Source organism: Megascapheus bottae, chromosome 20 (genome assembly GCF_031878675.1).
Source record: "Megascapheus bottae isolate mThoBot1 chromosome 20, mThoBot2.hap1, whole genome shotgun sequence".
In the NCBI taxonomy this organism is placed as follows: domain Eukaryota; kingdom Metazoa; phylum Chordata; class Mammalia; order Rodentia; family Geomyidae; genus Megascapheus; species Megascapheus bottae.
The window spans coordinates 978,181-998,876 of NC_143528.1; the positions used below are offsets into that span (position 1 = coordinate 978,181).

The 20,696-nt window shown below is 42.6% G+C and overlaps 1 protein-coding gene across 3 annotated transcripts in view; it reads right to left on the minus strand.

The window, feature by feature from the left end:
* Positions 1-882: 882 nt before the first annotated feature.
* Ikbkb (inhibitor of nuclear factor kappa B kinase subunit beta) overlaps positions 883-20,696 on the minus strand; it is a 59,294-nt gene continuing 39,480 nt past the window's right edge. For 2 of the 3 annotated variants that reach the window (XM_090353863.1, XM_090353865.1), the window contains 13 exons: positions 19,512-19,619; positions 17,745-17,874; positions 17,155-17,349; positions 16,179-16,293; positions 11,716-11,839; positions 11,027-11,178; positions 10,760-10,821; positions 9,278-9,387; positions 7,877-7,926; positions 7,691-7,790; positions 7,353-7,500; positions 5,292-5,419; positions 883-4,269 (listed from right to left, as the gene is read on the minus strand). In XM_090353863.1, the coding sequence (XP_090209989.1) occupies positions 4,068-4,269; positions 5,292-5,419; positions 7,353-7,500; positions 7,691-7,790; positions 7,877-7,926; positions 9,278-9,387; positions 10,760-10,821; positions 11,027-11,178; positions 11,716-11,839; positions 16,179-16,293; positions 17,155-17,349; positions 17,745-17,874; positions 19,512-19,619 (1,624 nt within the window). In that variant the 3' untranslated portion in view covers positions 883-4,067. The remainder of the gene's footprint in view (positions 4,270-5,291; positions 5,420-7,352; positions 7,501-7,690; positions 7,791-7,876; positions 7,927-9,277; positions 9,388-10,759; positions 10,822-11,026; positions 11,179-11,715; positions 11,840-16,178; positions 16,294-17,154; positions 17,350-17,744; positions 17,875-19,511; positions 19,620-20,696) is intronic. The other variant, XM_090353864.1, reaches the window with a different exon arrangement.

Genomic DNA, 20,696 nt, shown 5'->3' on the forward strand with positions numbered 1-20,696 from the left:
TGTGTATAGAGAATCTGAGACCAGGGACTTGGAATTTGGCCCCACCTTTTTTTTTTATTATTATTAAGTGACCTAATAGAAAAATGTCTAAATTGTTATTTTTTCTTGATCCCCAGCTGATATTGGGGACAAGCTGTATTAGAGTCCTCTTCAGACCATCAGGATTAAAATGGTCTCAGTGCTTCAGTATGTTGCTGTGCTATATCTCCTGTTATCTGAGTGAAGGACAATGGAACTCCTATTATCAACATGGATCTCAAGGTTAAACTCGGGTCCCATTCATCCTTGAGTAGCTAAGTCAGAGGGGTCTCCTCAGGTAGATATCTGCTGCTCACATCAAGGCAGAGATCATATGTCACTCCCAACAGGAAAGCCTGTTTCTACTATACATGTACATGGTGTCATGGGAGGGCTGGAGTAGGACCTCTCTTCCTGACACTTTTCTTCTTGTCCATCCCTGCCTCTGTTGTCCTCCCTTGGATGGCTAGTCTGGGACATGAGACAAAAGCTTCTGGGCTGCGAGTACTTGCCTACCATGCATGAAGACCTGGGTTCAATTCCTAGGTACCACATACATAGAAAAAGCCAGAAGTGGTGCTGTGGCTAAAGTGGGAGAGCCCTAGCCTTGAGGAAAGCCCAAGGACAATGCTCAGGCCTGAGTTCAAGCCCTAGGACTGGCAAAAAAAAAAAAAAAAAAAAGCCTCCACCATGTCAGATATTTAGAGACAGAAACACAATAAAGCTAATTGCTTTCTTTCTATACCTTGTAAAATTCAATTTGTGACACAGGCCCTCCTATTTCTACCACTTGAGAATGAATGAGAGGTTCCAAAAGCTTCTGTTTCCAGAACCACGTATGAAAAAAAGGAGTCTTAGAAGATGCAAGTTTTAGAAAGGATTTATTTTATTTAGTATAATAGGGTTAAAAAGCAAATATTTCCTGTGCCTCAGGCAGAAAACATGAGTTATAAAAGACCCATTTCCAATGATTGTGTGTGTGTGTGTGTGTGTGTGTGTGTGTGTGTGTGTGTGTGTGTGCGCGCGCGCGTGCGCTAATCCTGGGACTTAGGTCCAGGCACTGTCCCTGAGCTTTTTTCTCTCAAGGCTATTCACAATTCAGCTTCAGCTTTTAAGTGATTCAATGGAGATAAGACCGAAAAGACTTCCCTGCCTGGGCTGGCTTTGAACCTTAACCCTCAGATCTCAGCCTCCTGAGTAGCTAGGATCACAAGCAAGAGCCATCAGTGCCTAGTTCCCAATTCCAATTATTTTAACTCTACTTATCTATATCCTCTTTTAGGAAGCAAAAGTCTTAATTCCTGGCTTTTCACTTCCAATCAATTAGATAGCTCAGCACAATCTTCTAAGCTGTTTGGTAATATCATTTGCTTGCTCAAAACTCTCCTGTGAACTCTCAAATGACAGTAATATAAGGTGAGTCCCTTCCCAACCTGAGCCCATCCTCGTCGGTGAGGTCTTGTTTCCATGTGTCCCTTACTCCAAAGACTCTAAAATCATTCTTTCCCATAAATGTTAAACACAGAAGGCAGGAAAGAGCTCTGTGGTAAAATGATGTTGGATTAATGACCTAGGCATTTATATAATGTTAGGTCAGTTTCTTTAATGTAAGGCTTTTCAGTGTACAGTGTAAATCCCAAACTTACTTGATGCCTCCTGCCATCTCCACGGCAGCCACTCTGAAATCTGTTGGTTTTAGCTTTTCTTCTATAAAACTTCCTGAGCTTGGGTGCATGTGTATGTGTATGTATATATGTTTATATATGTACATACCCACACCCAAACCTACACACAATATATACACACATATATATGCATGTATTTATACACATATATATATCATACACATGATATACATCCTATAGTATATAAACATACATGTTTATACATATATCTAAAGTTTTGTGAAATGTTGAAGTAGTTATAGTCATTCAGGCACTATTCAATTTTACAAAGTTTTCTATGACATTGGATGTTGCAGAAATGGACTATGGATCCTAGAACACACATGTTCATATCATGTTATCAAACATACAAACAATTGGCAAGATAAACTGATATAATATTGTTTGCTGCCAGGAGAGGCAGGAACACCCCATCCCACAACCACATACACAGGCATATTCGACAGGGATTACTTTGCTCAAAGTGGTCAGGAGGCTGGAAGCTGATAGATCCATTTTCTTTCTTCTCCATGATATATGACTTCCAGGTAATCTCTGGGTCTCAAACAAAAATATCTGCTCTTGGAGCCAGGAGCTTGGTCTAGTGGTAGAGTGCTTGCCTAGCATTCACAAAGCCCTGAGTTCCATTCCTTGGTACCCCATACATAGAAAGAAAGCCAGAAGTGGCTCAAGTGATAGAGTGCTAGCCTTGAGAAAGTCCAAGGACAGTGCCCAGGCCCTGAGTTCAAGCCCCAGGACTGGCAAGAAAATATCTCCTCTTCCATTCGGGCTCTAGGGAGTCAGTCTGGACCAGAGTCACTGGAAAGTTTGGCATTACCAAAACGTAGCTAAAGGTCACTGGTAAGTGGCCATCAGCATGGTAAGTAAAAATACAATTTAGCAGCAGTAGAATGAAAAAAGAGGGCAAGAGGAGGAAGCCATGCCAAACCTATGATTAAAATGTCTATTTAGGAGGTTGGATCCAAATGAAACCTTAGGTGAGAGAAGTCAGGTGGATCAAGGCCTCTCTGGAGATCAAGGGGTCAAGAGAAGACGGGCTGGCTACAAGTGCTATTTAGACATTGTCCAGAAACATTCAAGTGAGACATCTGTCTAGTAGTAGTCTATGTGGCAAACTGTATTCTGGGTACTTTTATTCACAGCAGAAAACTTAGCTGCTGAGACTCTGTGTTCCTGAAGACTCATAGCTGGCATCAGCATTTGCTGGGCCTCAATAGAGACTTGCAGTCGGATAAGGACTTGTTGGGTCTCAGTAGAGACTTGCCCAGTGCAAATAAGGACTAGCAGTATCTGCTGCAGGCCACGCCTGTGGTCCAGGGTGAACATCATAGCTGCTTGGGGCGTGAAATCTCCATGTAGGTGGAGATCACTGGGACACCATCACAATAGCAGCCACAGCTGAGGCAGTGGACAGCCCCAGTCACAAGGCCTGTTCCATGCCATTCTGTTCTTCATCTTCCATCTGTAACCAGCTCCAGTCCAGACTCTGAAAGTCAACAGGTATGTTAAAGTTTAGCAGCCACCATGCACCTCCGACTGTCTTTCTAGGAGGCAATCAGCATAACTGAAAAGTCAATTTAAACCCATTTAATTATCCTTTTACTGCAGGACACCCTTGAGCAGAGTAAAATTCATATTCAAAACCATGCAAGGTATTTGCTTTAGTCTGGCTCAGAATCCCTAGAATTCAGAGACTGGGAAAATCTGAAAGTCATTTTTTATACTACTTATGGCTCAAAGCAATTTCTTGACATGCTCAAATAGGCAGGTGGTACCAAGAGCTAAAATCAACTATGGATTCTAACCTCACCAGAAATGGCCTGGTGAGACTTCTTCCTACGGCATAAATGTAAGTACATCGTGAGATGATCAGGCAGTACTGGGGAGAAAGCAGCAGAGAATGGACAGCCTCCACACCTGACCAGAGAAGGCTGAAAATGGCAGCAGTGCCTTTTGCCTTTTCACCAAAGTTAGAAGTCAGGAGGTTAGCTAGCACATGATTGGATTTGCAGAAAAATGCCATTTAAACATAGGAATGAACAATTTAGGATCCTCTTGGCAATTTAAACTTATTTTACATACCCATCTCTGGCTGGGTTTTCCTGTAATCTAATGTTGCTCTAGTAACTACTAAGCTCCGAGTCTGTGAGCTATAGGGCCACAACCAACTCCTTCCAGCACAGTGCCCAACACACACATTGCTCAGCAATGGTATCCACAGTACAGGTGGGGAAAGGCTTGCCGGGAATGCTGCTGCCTTTGCCTTCTCATCAGGACAGTCACATAAAGATTAAATAAGATAATGCACATTACAGACTTGTAAGAACACAGTAACTTACGAATATTTGTAAATGTACTATAAAATCATAGCATGTACAAAGGCTGAGCTAACACTGCATTGCTTTTCCATTTTCTTTTTACTTTTGCTGCAGAAAGAAAGAACAAAGCACAGATGGAATCCTGGGGGTCTGTTACCATAAAACTCTGGTCCTGCGCCTTCACGGTATTCTGCATGGCATTTTCTAGTTGGGCACAGAGAGTATGTGCTTCAGCTACCAGTTCTTCACTAAAGACAATGATCAAATTATTAGAAAAGGTCATTAGTATCATACCAGCACAACACTACTGCTTTCAAATATACTAATAAGCTTTAATTGTATGTATGTATGTATGTATGTATGTATGTATGTATGTATGCATGCATGGTGAGTGTGTGTTTGCACCTGCATGCCATAAATGTGCCAGTGTTTGAGCTTGAGACTGGGTGCTATTCTTAAGCTTTTTGGCTAAAGGCTAGCACTCTACCACCCGAGCCACTTGCAACTGTTTCGAAGTTCACTGGCCACAGAGTCTCACAGACTTTCCTGCCCAGGTTGGTTTTGAACTGTCCTCAGAACTCAGCTGCCTAAGTAGGATTACAGGTGTGAGCCACACATGACTGGGAGATGAAGGGAGGACCAGGAGGAGAACAGGAGGTTAGTAACTCCAGGGGGATGCGAGCAGAAAGAAGGCAGCAGGCCAGGAACTCAGGCATGAGGAAGATGGTAGGAAAAGGAAGCCGTTTTTCAAGAAAGGAAATGACTGGTAAGATGCAAACACAGCATGAACAGACTAGCACTTTCAATATTCTCACAAAGTAATTAATAATCAGACAAGGAAACATCTAGTTACAGCCAGTGACAAGGGACTAGGGGAACAATACATATATAAATAAATTTTATAACCCCAGGGTCTGGCATACGCAATAGATAGGAGGAAAGCCTCAGTTATGCTGGTTACCCATGCCTATAATGCTAGCTACCCACTCAGGAAGTTGAAATCTAAGGACTACTGTTCAAAGCCAGCCCAGGAAGACAAATCTGAGAGCAGTGGTTCAAGTGGTAGAGCACCAGCCTTGATTGAAAAAGCTAAGCAGCTGAAGCTAACAGCCTCGAGTTTAAACTCCAGTACTAGCACAAATACATACACCAAAAAAACCCTCTGATAGATATTAAAGTACTGATTACCGGTAATGAACAAGCATCTCCATTCCTAAGGTCTCTAAATGCTCCCTTAAACATTGCACTTGGCATTGTCACCATGACTTACCTTTTCTTGTCTGGCTCAGGTAAACTGTCACAGGCAGAGGAAGGCTGGGACATTAGCTGACCAGAGTGACTGGCTCGAGAAGTACTGATGCTATCTGGGCTTCCACTGACAGGACCTCGGACTTTGCTCTAGGATAAAAGCAAGAAAATTAAAATGAATTTTGCATTCATGCCACTGTATTCCGTGCCTTCCTTCGCTATCATCATGGGGCTTGAACTCTGGGCCTGGGCACGTACTCTAAGCTTTTCAGCTCAAAGCAAGTGCTGTACCACTTTGAGTCACAGCACCACTTGTGGTTTTGTGGTGGATAATTGGAGATAAGCATCTCATGGACTTTTGTGCCCGGGCTGGCTTTGAATCACAATCCTCAGCCTCCTGGGTAGCTAGGATTACAGGCATGAGCCACCTGTACCCAGCATGTCACTGTATTTTCTAATTGTCCAAAAGTCACCAGAGTTCTTCCTCGAAACTATCAACTGACATATATTGATATAGAGCTATTGGTAATGTGACAGAAGCTGGAACTTTTGCACTTAGGTTCTAGAGCATTTCTGTATCAAAATGTGTGTCAAAGCTTGGGAGTCTGTAGGCTTGCTTTCATTTATCTGATTCCCTAACCAACTGTTACAGGAAAAGAAAAGGAAGATGTTTTACTCATTCCTAAGCAGGAGACTGAGACATATGAAGGGGCCAGAACTACGGTAGAATTGAGGATACCAAAATGTGCTGGAACCAGTCCACTTCCCATGCTGGTGCTTCTTCAGTTGCCCCATCAGCAATTCTTTGCACTTGCAGCCCATAGACAAGAGCAGCAGCCACTTTTCTGTCTGCCCTGTACACTCCTCACTGTAGCCCTGGGTGGCCTTCAGGCTAGGGATGTTTCTGGCTCCATATTCTCTACTCTGGCTAGATTAAAATCCCTACTTCAGTCTTTCCAGCAGGTCTGTGTTGCCCTGTTTCTTGCCCATCTGTTTTGTATGCCTCCTGCTAATCACTGCCTAAAGACACATGCTGTCCATCTAGATTTCTGCTTAGCCTGAGAGTGGCAGGTCATTCATTCCTGCTGACTGGTTCCCACACAATCAGAGAGCGTTGCTTCCCAAACTCCCTATCAGTAACCACAGGAACTATTCCAGCCCCCACTGCTCTCCAAGCTGAGGTCTCCCAAAGTGTTTACACCCTGGTTCCAGTTGCCACCAGTGATTTTCCTAAAATCTAAATGGGATAGTATCATTTCCATACTTAAGTTCCTTTGATGTGAATGGGAACACTAAACTTGTGAAAATAAGGAGAGGGGAGGGGAGGTTTGCATGAAGCAGCTCTGGCCACTTTTTAGGGTTCCCTTCTGCTATCATTCCTGCCTAGAATGCACCATGCTCTTGACAGCACCACGGCTCAGAAAAAGCAATATCTTGATCTTGTGACCATGTCCTCATTGTCACAAAACCTCTACCCAACTCCTCTTTATTCCTCAGAAGCCTTTATGGTTGCTCCCCACCACGAAGGCAGAAACTGGCAGTCCTTGTATGCATTCATACCACCACTCTTGATTGCTATGGCTACATGTTCCAGATGGTTCATACATACTTATCCACTCTACTCAGATTAGGAGCTTCTGTGGGCATTTTTCTTTCACATTACTGGCACACAGTCAGCACTCAATGAAGGTGGCAGATCAGACCATCTGCGTACACTCAAACTTCTCACTTCTGGATCTTACAGTTCATCATCTCTCTTGTGTTCTTGCTTCAAATTAAGATTCTCTAAGTTCTCAGCCTCCTGAGTAACTAAGACTATAGGCACAAGCCACTGGTAACTAGCTAACACCTAAAATTTTAACTTCTGGCATCTGGAGTTCTAAGAGGATATTTCTGCCACTTGGAACCACTCATTTTCAGTAACTAGCAACCATGTGATAAATAAAAGACCCCTAGTATAAGCCGTTCCCTCCAACCACTCTACCTAGCCCTTCACTCCCTGTCCATTCCATGTCAAAAGAGAAGTAACAGTGGAAGGCCTTGCTGGTAGCTTGCAATTCCCATGCAAGGAAAGCACACTCACACATGCGATCTTCAGAAGGTTCCAGAGCTCCTTCTGCCGCTTTTCCTGAAGCCGAACAACCGTCTTTTCATCCTCGTTCATTAGACTAACCACCTCTTCCACCTTGGGCAGCAATTCTAATGCCTTCTGCTTGCAAACCACAGTTTTGCTGTGAAGAACAATCATGACAGACCCCAGTGGGCTCTAGGCCAGTGGAAGCACAGTATTGCCCTTCAGCCATCAGCAGCTGTGGGTTACATTTTTCTGAACAGCTGAGCAAAGTAGAGGAGAGTAAAAGAGATGCTTGCCCATGTCCAGCTGCTGCCCCCATCCTCCACGGAGCAGGAAACAAGTCATACCTGAGCTGGGTGTAAATCACTCGCACTTTCTTCTCAAAGCTTTGAATCGCCTGAAGAAGGAGACGTACCATTTCCTGACTGTCACCATCTGTCCGCTGGTCTGGAAAGAAGAGGGGAGCAGTTGTTCCAGAGTACTAGTGCCCCAGAAATGAGATGTTAAGGGATGGGACAGCTGAACCGACCTACCTCTTGGCTTCTCCCTCAGTCTCCTGTAGAGCTCTCTTGCTTGTTCCTCTCTGAAAGACACAGCAGCAATACTTACATTAAGCTTTACACAAGCCTATCTGCAGAGATGTTCTGCTAATTCTTGCCAGCACAACTGCTGACTTTCAGACACAAGACTGGTGATACATCTTTCTTCATAAGAAGAAATTATACCTTTAGTAAACAAATGATCACCCTTATCATCAAAACTCAAACATTTCCTGTTTGAGAACAAATTTTCAGGGAAGCAGGATCTGCTCAATCCTGAATTCCCCTACTTGGCTTCTGCAGTAACTTAATTCCAGGTGCCCTCCAAGGGCCTGAGCAGGGGCCAATGTGAGTCCAGGGGTAGGTGTAAATGCCTGCCATTTCCCTAACACAGGTGAGGCTGGCAACACTTTTTTTTTTTTTTTTGGTGGGTTATGGGGCTTGAACTCGGCCTCGGTGCAGTCCCTGAGGTCTTCAGCTCAAGGCTACCGCCCTACTCCTGTGCCGGGGGTGTTATCCCTGAGCAGTTCAGCTCAAGGCTGACAACACTCTTAAAAGAAGACTCCATTTGAAAACAGAAAGAGAATGAAAAGTTAAATTACAGACTGGAGTGGTGGCACATGCTTGTAATCCCAGCATTCAGAAGATTAAGTCAGGGGATTTATGAGAGTTGAAGGCCAGCCTGGGAAACATAGAAAAATTTAATAATGGTAATGAGAAAATAAGAAAGAGGAGGAGGAAAAGGAAAAAGAGGAAAAACAGGAGGAAATATAGAGAAAACTAGATTTTTGATGTTATGATGTTCCATCCTAAAGGCTTAGAATAAGCATCAGAGAACATTTGGTATCCAAAACGACCATCAATAAACAAATCATGCTTCCTCCTGGGGCTATATTTATTTCTTCCACGTAGGATGGGCCTTCCTAGAAACCTCATCTGCTCCTGGAGCCAAAATCAATGTCAAGCACCTGACCAAGATTCATGAACCAGGTCTGGGTTCAACACCTAGACATGCCAAGCTCCTCACTCTCTTTTCTACTACCTGCTCTTTGAGCCGCGTGTGAGTGAGGATGGGCCAGAGCAGCAGTGATGTCTGATAGAACAGTAAAGGCCACCTGCATTCCACAGTCTCTATGTGCTACACACTGCTTCCAACAGTCTATAGCTGAAAGGATCCACACCTTGGCAAGGGAGAAAAGGTTTCCTTGCCACTAGTAGATTTCAAGTCACAGTTCTGGTGACTTGGCCTGGAATGTGTCGAGATGGTTTACCAGGGACATGTTCTACAGGAGGATGGTCCCATGGGGCCTCCTGAGCCTATTCTAACACACATGAAACTCTACCAAGGTGTTGGGGCACTCGAGACAGAAATCAGCCCCTCTGAATGGTACTCACAAGTCATCCAGCGTACCCCCCTGCTTCCGGCCCATTGGGCTCCTCTGCAAATCCACAATGTCCGTTTGTAGTGCCATCATTCGTTCCACCAAATGTTTCACATCATTCTCCTGATGAAAAAAGCTGTGCTAATGTCAACTGAGGTAAGTAGAACAGTCGTGTGTGTGTGTGTGTGTGTGTGTGTGTGTGTGTGTGTAGGGGTGTGTGCTGGTACTAGGTCTTGAACTCAGGGTTTGGTGCTGTCCCTTGACTGTTTTTTTTTTTTGGGGGGGGGCGGGGGCTGGATACTGTCCCTGAGTCAATTTGTACTCCAGGCTAACACTTTATCACTTGAGCCACAACAACATTTCTTATTAGAGATAAGTATCTTATAGACTTTCCTGCCCAGACTGGCTTTAAACTGCAATCCTCAAACCTCAGCCTCCAAAGTAGCTAGGATTACAAGTATGAGCCACCAAAACCCAGCTATCCCTTGTCTTTTTTGAATACCATCAAGTGTAAGATTTTCTAGGACAGGTACGGAAAGACCCTCCAAACTCACCAGTCTCTGGCTAGAAGAAGAATGGCCTCTGGAGTTAGAGGACCTCCTGAGTTTGGATGTTGTATTCACCACTCTCTAGCTGTAAGAGCACTTACTTAACTATGAGCTGCAGTTTCCTCTCCACAAAATGGACTTTTAGAAGGACTACAGAGGGTTACATCAGGTAAGCGCATGTGCAGTACCTGACACAAAGAAGATGCCCTATACATGTTACTCTGTCTTCTCTTAACTTGTTCATCCCAATTCTACCTGTGTGGGAAGGTCCGGACCCTGCTCTGTCAGAAATGATGAGTGAGAGCCAAGGTGGGGTTAAGCATGTGCTCCCCCTACAATGAAATACAGAATTGTGGTGGTAGTCTATCATTAAGCATGTACAAACTCCATCAGGACTGATTCATAAACAGATATGAAGTCACAGACGTGCAGGTGCTTGTCCAAATGCACAGAAGGAGGATGGAGAAAGCCTTGGAACTCAGGTCTTGATCTGTACATGGCTCACTTAATCACACTGACTTCCCTTGATTCCATGACTATGGTTTCTCAGTGGCACCTGATTTAGTATCTTTTGAAACTTTCTGCTTATCATTTATTTCAAATGGACTTATGTCCCAACAAAACTAGACAAAAATTTTAACAATAGGCCTGCTTAAAGCAAGAAGCCTAGGCTTTTCCCCGACAACAGCTGATACTTTGCTTTTTACTTAAATGTGGAACCTCTCTATTCATCTATATAATTCTGAAGCCTGACTATTATAGAACTCCTTGTACTGGTCACTCTCAGTTTCTGCCCATTCAGTTTGATTAAAGTCAATGAACATGTCAAGGAAAATTTAAATTTTCACAAAGGAGAGCAATATAGTATTTGATTGAAAAAAATTGGAAATGATAGAACAAAGTTTCACCCACTCCATAAGTACAGAAACATAAAATGCATCTCCTACCCGCCCACAGAGCTCCACGGCCTGTTCCATTTCCCTCCAGGCCAGCAGCAGTTTATCTGATGCTGGGGAAAAAAAATTGAAAAGAAAAAAAAAATGAAAAACAGAAAAAAATCACAAAATCAAAACAGAAACAAGCAATTCTATTATAAAATGACAAAAAGAAAAACTTCAAGAAAGAAAGGAAAGGGAGAAAGGGAGGGTCTAGAGAGGGAGAGAAGGAGAGGAAGAGACCAAAGATTCTATAAACTTATTGCAGAATGCACTCACTGATCCCAAACTCAGTTTGTTCACTGTACTTCTCCAGGTCAATCTGGATACTAGTTTTAAAGAAATCCAACTTGGCTTTGAGTTGCTGAGCCATGGAGGCCATGGAATTCTTCATCTTGGAAAGGCAACTGTTATTCCGAAGAAGATTCATCCTGCAGGGACCGCAGAAACAGAACCTTGGAGCACCTTCAGGATCCAATTCTACTTCCAATACCCAGGGAGGTCCTTACTATACTAAAAATCACCACTATTATTAAAGCAGCCACTTATAACTAAGGGCAATTTTCTAGTCTCTAGCAAAGTATGAGGTTCTACACAAAACTGGAATTAGCAAAGCCAATTATCTAAACTCACCATAACCATGGAAAATATTGGTAAATCTCCTATGCCTCAGGGGAGTTCTACCAACCCAAACTGTAGTGAGCTTCTCGGAGCTCCAAATTCTGTGTACAGCTGAGCCAGGCCAGCCTCAAGCTTTATACTCCTACCCAATGTGCTAACCACACTCTCCCATCAGGTCCAAAAGGGCCACCTTCCAATCAGCCCACATGCCACTTCCCGTTCCTCTAAACCACTCTCTTGTCATCGTTGCTTTTGGATCCCTGCCCTCAGCCACCTCCCTAGAGCTAAATACACCAAAAATCTTTTAAATTAAGTAAAACAAAGCAAAAAACTGCCTAGCACAGTACATGGCAGCTCGCTGTCCCTGCTGAAGCCGGTTACAGTCCTCCTTCAGGGTTTGGATGCTGTGCCAGACCTGGCCCCACACTTTTCTCAGCTGGAAGAAAGAGAGGTTCCTCTTTGGCTCCTGAACTGGAAACAGAGATGTACGATTGTCAGAGAATAACTCTCCTACAAGAAACCACATCCTGTTTTGTAATACCATATTGTATAGCCATTGTACTGTTGCATAACTTTCTGGGTATCACTTTGTGTGCCCCATTAACAGCATAATCATGTGTCAGATGGTTAGTAAATGGTTATTAAATTTGAGCTGAAGAAAACATTTTCCAAATCATTTATATACAGGAGGCCCATTTATTTTTTTAATAGAAATGCTGATGCTCTCAACAATTAAGGTTATATGAGGCTTTCTATAAACAAAATGTCAATCAATAGCAGTGGAGATGATTAAGAAAGCAGGAACTCTGGAGATCTCTGAGACCTTGGATACTTGATATGTTTATCCTAATTATAAATTATGTGTAGGGAGGAGAAAGAAGGGGGAGGGAAAGAGAAAGAAGGTGAGGGGGAGGGAGAGGGAGAGGAGAGAGAGAGAGAGCAGGAGTAAGAGCAAGAGAGAGAGAGAGAGAGAGTCTCATCATCAAAAGTTTCTTTCAACAAACCCTCAACCTAATTTTAATTATATTCTAAAATCTAAGTGCCAGTGATTGTATATAGATTCCCTTCTTGAATACTTGTTAAACACATCATTTGAAATATGATGTAAAAATCAATGTTAATAAATTCTTTAATAAAAAAAGTTTCCTTCATTGACAAGACTGTATTCCAACGAGAGAAAGAGTGTCAGGAATTATGAAAGGCGTGTGACAGGACAGATGAAAAAACAGAGAAACAAGTAGATCATGTCTGTAAACCTAGCCTACTCAGGAGTCTGAGAATCACAGTTCCAAACCAGTTGGGCAGGAAAGTCGGAGGATTCTTATTTCCAGTTAACCACCAGAAAAGCAAGAAGTAGACCTGTGGCTTAAGTGGTAGAGTGCTAGAGCAATAAAGTTCAGGGACAGTGTCTAGGCCCTGAGGTCAGGCCCTAGGACCCCCACAGAAGAAAAAGAAAGAAAAAAAGAAAAGATGGAAGGAAGCAAAAGAGATACAAAAGGAAAAGAAACTCTGTTTTCAGATTCTATGATTTAAAAGAACTGTAAGATACCACAAGACTCTTAAATCTGATAAACATCTCTTGCAAAGTAGCAAAATGAAAGTCAACATATACAGATTTTCTATAAACCAACAACAAGTTCATTGAAAAAGAAGTTGGGAAAACAATACCATTCACAATAGCCTCAAAAAATAAAAACACTACTTGGGGGAAAACCAGGGAGAATATAGAAAGGGGTGATACAGACCAAAACACACTGTACTCATAACCTGACCTATGGAATTGTAACTCCCTTGTATTAATACCTAGTATAAACCTAATCAACAATGTGAAAGCTACTGTAAGTTGGCAAGGCCATCCATGTATACAGTGCAGCAGAATGTTAAAATGGAGCAGTATACCAATGAGATGTAATTCCCATCAAAATTCCAATTTCATTCTTTACGAGGCTGTCAGGACTGGTGGCCACGCCTGTAAGTCTAGCTACACAGGGCACTGAGATCTGAGGACTGTGGTTCAAAGCCAGCCAAGGCAATAAAATCCACGAAACTCTGATCTCTATAAACTGCTCAGGAAAAGGTGGAAGTGGCACTATGGCTAAAGTGGTAGAGAGACAGCCTTGAGCACAGAGGCTCAGGGATGGTACCCAGGCCCTGAGTTCAAGCCCCAGGACTAGCAGGAGACAGAGACAGAGACAGAGACAGAGACGAGAGAGAGAGAGAAAGAGAGAGAGAGAGACAGAGAGAGAGACAGAGAGAGAGACAGAGAGAGAGACAGAGAGAGAGACAGAGAGAGAGACAGAGAGAGAGACAGAGACAGAGAGAGAGAGAGAGAGAGAGAGAGAGAGAGAGAGAGAGAGAGAGAGAGAGAGAGAGAGAAATAAAGGCAAGCCTTTAATGCCAAACTTGAATTTTTTAACCTAGTACAGGAAAATATAGGGAAAATACTTCAAAAAACAGGCATAGGCAAAGATTTTCTTAATAGGACTCCAGTAGCTCAGGAGCAAGAACTGACAAATGGGATTCCACTGTATATAAAAGCTTCTAAACAGCAAAAGAGACAGTCAATATAGGGAAAGAGAACCTACAGAATGGGCGACATCTTTACCATCTGACAGGGATCAATATCCAGAGTATATGAATAGCTCAAAACAATTAAGCTTCATAGTAACAATCCAATATAAATGGGTAAATGAACAGTCACTTTGCATGGTCAATAGATATATGAAAAAATGTTCAACATTCTTACCCACCAGTGAAATAAAAATCAAAACTACAATGAACTGGATTAGTTATTTAGGAAGCTGAGATCAGAGGATCACAGTTCAAAGCCAGATTAGGAAGTAAAGTTTGTGAGACCCCTATCTCCAATTAGCCAACAAAAAAGCTGGAGATGTGGAGATGTGGCTCAAGTGGTACAGCACTAGCCTTGAGCTGTGCTCAGAGACAGTAGGCAGGCCTTGAGTTCAAACCCCAGGACCAGCACACATACAAAAAACATCTGTTATTTATACTTGATTGCAAATTATTCTGTCAGGTAGAGGTTCCTCCAAAAGTTAAAAGTAGAGGGCAAGGTGCTAGCTATTCAGGAGAAAGAGAGAGAAGAGTATGGTTTGAGGCCAGGAGGGGGTGGGGGTAAAAAGTTAATAAGACACTATCTCAAAAAAAAGTCAAACTAGGTGGTATGTGCATGAAAATTTCAAGTACTCAGAAGGCCAAGATACTATCTGAGACACTAACTGAACAATAAATTAAAACAAAATGAGCTGTGATACGACTCAAGTGGTAGAGTGCACTTATCTAGCAAGCTCAAAAGTTCAACACCTAGTATCATACCCCCCCTACATACAGTGGTATGATCCAGTCATACCACTTCTGGGTTATACCCAGAGAAGTCAAAGTCAGCTTATTACAGAGTAATTGCACATATCATAGCACTATTCATAATAAATAATTATTAAATTTACCTTCCTGTCCACAAACAGATGGAGAATGTGTTATATGTACACAATGGAGTTTTACTCAGCCATTAAGAAGAATGCAATCATGATATTTGCTGGGAAATACGTGGAACTGGAGATTATCATGTTAAACAAACTAAGCTGGTCCCACAAAGACAAACATCACATAATTTCTCTCATTTGTAGAGGCCAAGGAGAAGCAAAACACAATGACTAAAGTCATGAAAGTAACAGGGAGACTACTAGAGATAGAGAAGGAGGAGGGAAAAAGAGAAAGAAGTAAAGAAGAATAAAAAAGTAACAAAGGTAGTGAACATGATCAGAGAATATTATATACTATATGGAAATGTCATGATGACACCCAACAATTTAATACAGACCAATGACAAAAGGTCCATTAGACATGCATCCAAAAGAGTATCACACAACCATTAAAAATAAGCCAGCTATGCACATACCCATTCCAAAAAAGGGAAATATCTGTACGTGGTACAGATATTATCTGTACAGGTAAAGAAGAGTATGTATTTAATGCTATCATTTTGCTTGGGGAAAAGATAATCCTGCAGACAAGAATGCCCAAGAATCTGAGAACAGGGCAAGGAGTTTGGCCTAGTGGTAGAGTGCTTGCTTAGCGTGCACGAAGACCCAGGTTCGATTCCTCGGTACCACATACATAGAAAAAAGCCAGAAGTGGAGCTGAGACTCAAGTGGTAAGAGTTCTAGCCTTGAGAAAGCCCAAGGACAGTGCTTAGGCCCTGAGCTCAAGCCCAGGACTGGCAGAAAAAAAAAAAAAGAATCTGAGAACAACAGTTATCCCGGAAGGGAGTATGAGACAGAAGGCAATTTATTTTTCACCATATATATACGCTTCTCTATCTTTTTGGGGGTGTAATTTAAACATTAACTATAAAGATATAAGTACCGGGGCTGGGAGTTTAGCCTAGTGGTAGGGTGCCTAGCATGCATGAAGACCCAGGTTCAATTCCTCCGTACCACATACATAGGAAAAAGCCAGAAATGGTGCTGTGGTTCAAGTGGTAGAACGCTAGCCTTAAGAAAGGCCAAGGACAGTGCCCAGGCCCTGAGTTCAAGGCCCAGGACTGGCAAAAAAAAATACTAAATAAAAATCTAAAAATAAATAGAAAGAATGGCGAATTAGTATTATTTGACCTCTAGTTTGAGGCTGAATTAACCAATAATCCCCTTGATGTGTTTTTGCCTGAGCTCCCATTTCCCTGAGGAACAGTAAACAACTTTCTCCTTGGTGGCCCTCTCCCCGGCTTCGTCTCTTCCTCCCACTTTGTCCCCAGAATTACAACTGATCATTGATTAAATAAATGATGTCTTACGGATACAGCTGACACACTCTGGTTGTGGCCGTGGAGAGATCTGATTCTCATAGGTAACTTTACTGTTGTCAAAGAGAAAAACAAGATCCATGTCCAACGTGCGACCCTCATTCAGCTGCAAAGAGACAAGAGTAGAGAGAGGTCATGTGCTCCCCACCCCCTTTCCAGCTAATTTTGAGTGGTTTCTGAGTTCTCTTTACTGTCCAAGAATATCATATTCAGTCTACAGGCACTCAGCATTCTTTTTTTGTTCATTTAGTCCTTATCAACAGATCAGATTCTACTTTTATTGACAGTCCTTGTGTAGTTCTAAAGTTCATTGTGTAGTTTTCTGTTCAATGACTGCTTTTTTGTTGTTGTTAGTCATGGGACTTGAGCTCTGGGCCTGGGCACTGTCCCTGAGCTCTTCAGCTCAAGGCTACTGCCCTACCCCTGGAACCACAGCTCCACTTCCCATTTTCTAGTGGTTAATTGAAGATAAGAGTCTTATGGTCTTTAGTGCCCAGGCTGACATTGAACCCCTATCCTTAGATCTCAATCTCCTGAGGAGCTATGATTACAGGCGTGAGCCTGGCTGCAATGACTGCTTCTTGCATGCAGCTCTATTTCCATAAATTCCTTTGTAGGCTCTTTAGGGTAGAGACCTGTCTCATGTTACTGTAGCCAAAAAAGTGTCCAGACAACTGTACACATGCAGATATCAATCACAACTAGCTCTGGATGACCAGAAAAGTAAAACTGAGTTTTGGCAATAGATGCACACATACAAAAAGCCACTCTAATGACCTGGCAGTGAGGTGAAGTGTGTCTCCAGTAAGGAGCCCCATAAAAGGCCCACAGCACAGCTTAAACAAGCAGCCTCATCAACTGTGTGATTAACAGACCACTTACCACTATAGATTAGCAATCAGAGAAGTTGTATTCTAGGAGGCAGTCCAGGGAAAACAGGGCAGCCTGTAAGAAGCCAGGGGCTTACCTTGCCATCTGAAATGCACTGGATGGCAGGCTTGTCAGGGATCAATGCCAGACCTGCCTCTTGCAGCAGCTCTTGATCTTTCCCTAGGATTCCCGTGTCTTCCTGGATTCTGGCCTTTAAGCTCTGCAGGCTCTCATCTTCTGTCACAGGATAGGTGTAAATGGTGCCATTGACCATGTTCAAGATATGAACTAGCTGCAACAGATTTCACTGTGAAAAACCAGTTTTAACAGAGATGCCATGTATCTGCCAAGACATTCCACTCCTTCACTATTCCCAAAGTTCCTTGATGTTAGCTGCTTCCCAGTCCCCAAAAGAAAGGCCTAGCTCAGTGAAGGGAGACTGGGTGCCATGTTTCATGTGTTCTAGTCCTCCTGGTAGTCCTCAGCAACAACCTGGCACCCAACACCCATTAGCTCTGATGTTCTACTAAGTTCAGTAGAAAGACTCTGGTAAGAGTCTAAGTTTCCCCCACTGAGTCAATAGACCCATGACCTGCTTCGTCTGGAGCATTTCTTCCTTACCAGAATAGCTATGTCCTATGGGGGATCCCAGCTGTTGCCTCAGGGCTACTCTGGGTCAACCCTCACCTTCAAATTTAAGATGTCATCCAGAGCCTTAAAGCAGCCATTGGGTCCGTACTGGGGGTCTGTGCCCCTTTGTCTGGGGTGCCACATGAGCATCAGCTGCAGCCACTTCTCCAGTCGCTCGGCAAGTACGCTGAGAAGATCAGAGAGTACAGGAGACACATGAGTGAGTCTCAGGCTGCCTGCTTACGTTTCACTGTAACACACACAGGTGGCAGCCAATAAATGAAAGCACTTCATTTGAGAGAAAAAATGTGAACATTTCTAGTCAATTTAACTATTCCAGATGTTTATCCCCTCTGGTCAATTAACCAGCCCCACAAACTAGAGACTTCCAATCATTGAAGTGGACTGACCTACAAATGTACAGAGCTTGTCTAACCTGCTAGAGGCCTTAGGTTTGACCAAAGAAAGGGGAGGGAGGTTGGGGGGGAGGGAAATGGGTACCAAGACATGTGAAAGGGTATCAATGTACGTGAATTAATGCATCTTCTATCTGGCAAATATCATGTAACCCTTTTACTATTACAATAAAAAAATTTTAAAAAAATAAAAAAATAAAAAAAAAAGAAAGGGGAGGGAGGAAAAGAGAAAAGGGAGAAGGGGAAGGGGGAAAGGAAAGAGAAAAGGGGAGAGGAAGGGAAAAGGAAGAAAAAGGGAAGAAGAAAACAGGAAGGGCACTTTGTAGGCTCACTCTTCCTGCAAGTAATCCTCACACTATACAGACCTATACTCCAAGATCTGATCATCCACTCCTCAAGAGCATAGCATGGGGACACACGACAAAGTTCAAAAACCCCTGGCTCTAGAGTTGCCTCCAGGATGCCCTGGAATCTTCCCTGGAGCCAACCCAGCAACTCACTGACTCTCCCAGAAACTGACTACCTATGCCACTGCTCACACCTGTCTCTACCCTTGAGCTTCTTCAATCTTCTTCATTGATCTATGTGCTGCACATCTCTCCATTTTCTCAAAAGAAAACCTCTTGCTCACACCTGTAATTCTAGTTTCTCAGGAGACAGAGATCTGAGGAGTGAGGTTTGAAGCCAATCTGGGCAGGATACTCCTTGAGACTCTTATCTCCAATTAGCCACCAGAAAACCAGAAGTGGAACTGTGGCCTAAAATGGTAAAAGAAATCTAGTCTTGAGCAAAAGAGCTCAGGGATAGCTCCCATGCCCTGAGTTCAAAGCCCATGACTGACAAAAAGAAAAGGAAGGAAGAAACGGTCATGAACATACAATCATCCCTCCAAGCACACAGTATCCCTCCTATCCTCTGATAATCATAGCAGTAGTTACCAGTGTGGCTCAATTACATAACTGCATCTTATGTAACGTATGTCTTTTTTTTTCTATTCTGGCTCTAAGACTAGACTAGACTGTAATGCCATGTGAACTATAAAACTGATTTCTTTACTATGACACAGTATCAGGCTAGATGAGGAAAGTAAAAAGATAGACTATTATTCTCTACCCAGAAAAGGCTTACCGTGGTGGTCAGGTAATATCAGATTCTTGGGAAGCAGAGATTGGGAAGATGGTGGTTCAAGATGCCATCTCAATAAACAAGCTAGGTATGGTGGCTCAGCTTAGGGAGATGTGGGGTAAAAACCCATTTTATGTTTGTTTAAGGTTGGAATATTGATGTCAAGTTCTTGTACACAGAATGATATCCTGATAATATGTTTAAAAGTTATCATATGTCACCTCAGACTTGTATTTTTAAACAATGGAAGGAAAATATGCATACTAACACCATTGAACCTTACCTGTTAAGATTATTGGGATATGGTAAAGAGCTTGAAAATTTCACTGTTCCATTCAAGTCTTCACTAACAACAATGTCCACCTCGCTCTTCTGCCGGACTTTGGAATGCCTGTAAATGTATCACCTTGTTAAGAAATTCCTTACCAAGTTCAAGGTTGCCTCTGCAACATCCCTGTCTCCTGACAGGATGCTGAGGATGTGGCTCAGTGCTATAACATTTGCTCAACATGAGCAAGGACTTTGTTCTAGCACTAGCTCCATGTTGAAAGTCAGTGCTGCCTGAGTGATTTCTGAAAGACAGCCTTTAACAACACATCACCTACTGTGTGCCTTGACTTCTGCAGACATCATGGCTGATATATCTGATCCTTGCTATTTCCTCCTCTTCCCTGGCTCTACCTTCTACATTCACCAAACACAAACTCTCACAGAATTAGGAAAATCAAACCAAAGTTGCTGCATGTATGTCACACTGACAGGAAACATGGACAACACATACACATGTGTACTTCATTCTATTTGTACATAGCTGAGTAATATTTTCTAATGGTAAAAGAACATTTATTTACATTTTTCCAACCTAAGGAATTTCTTCAGGTGTTAGAAGGAAAAAAAAACCTGTAAACTCAACTGGCTTCCAACCTTTTTAGTAACAAGGATGATAACTTAAATCATGTTTTGTCGATAATCAAATATTCAACCAAAATTCCCTTAGTTACTAAGATAACTCCAAGTGGTAACATGCTTTTAGTCTGCCACTAGTGCCAAAGAATCAAAGATCAGATGACTTTTCCAATATTATATGGCAAGAACATGGCATGACTGGGAATTCAAGACCAAAATTATGATGTAATTTCCATTCTTCTGAGTTAATCTTCCCAAAACATGTGGAATACCAAAAAAAAAAAAAAAAAGAAAGAAAAAAAAAAAGCTTTAACTCTGAACATGTCTCACGGGCAAGCAGTAAACTGAGCTATCTTGAGCATGCAAGAAACCCAGAAAAGCTGGGTACAGCAGAAGCTGGTGGCTTACCGTTCTGGTGATACAATCTCAGGCAGAAGTGAGGAGCTAGCTCTGGCTGGGCACTGGAGGCTCATGTTTGTACTCCTAGCTACTCAAGAGGCTGAGATGTAGAGGGCTAAAATTTGAAACTAGTCTGAGCAGAAAAGTCTGTGAGACTCCATTA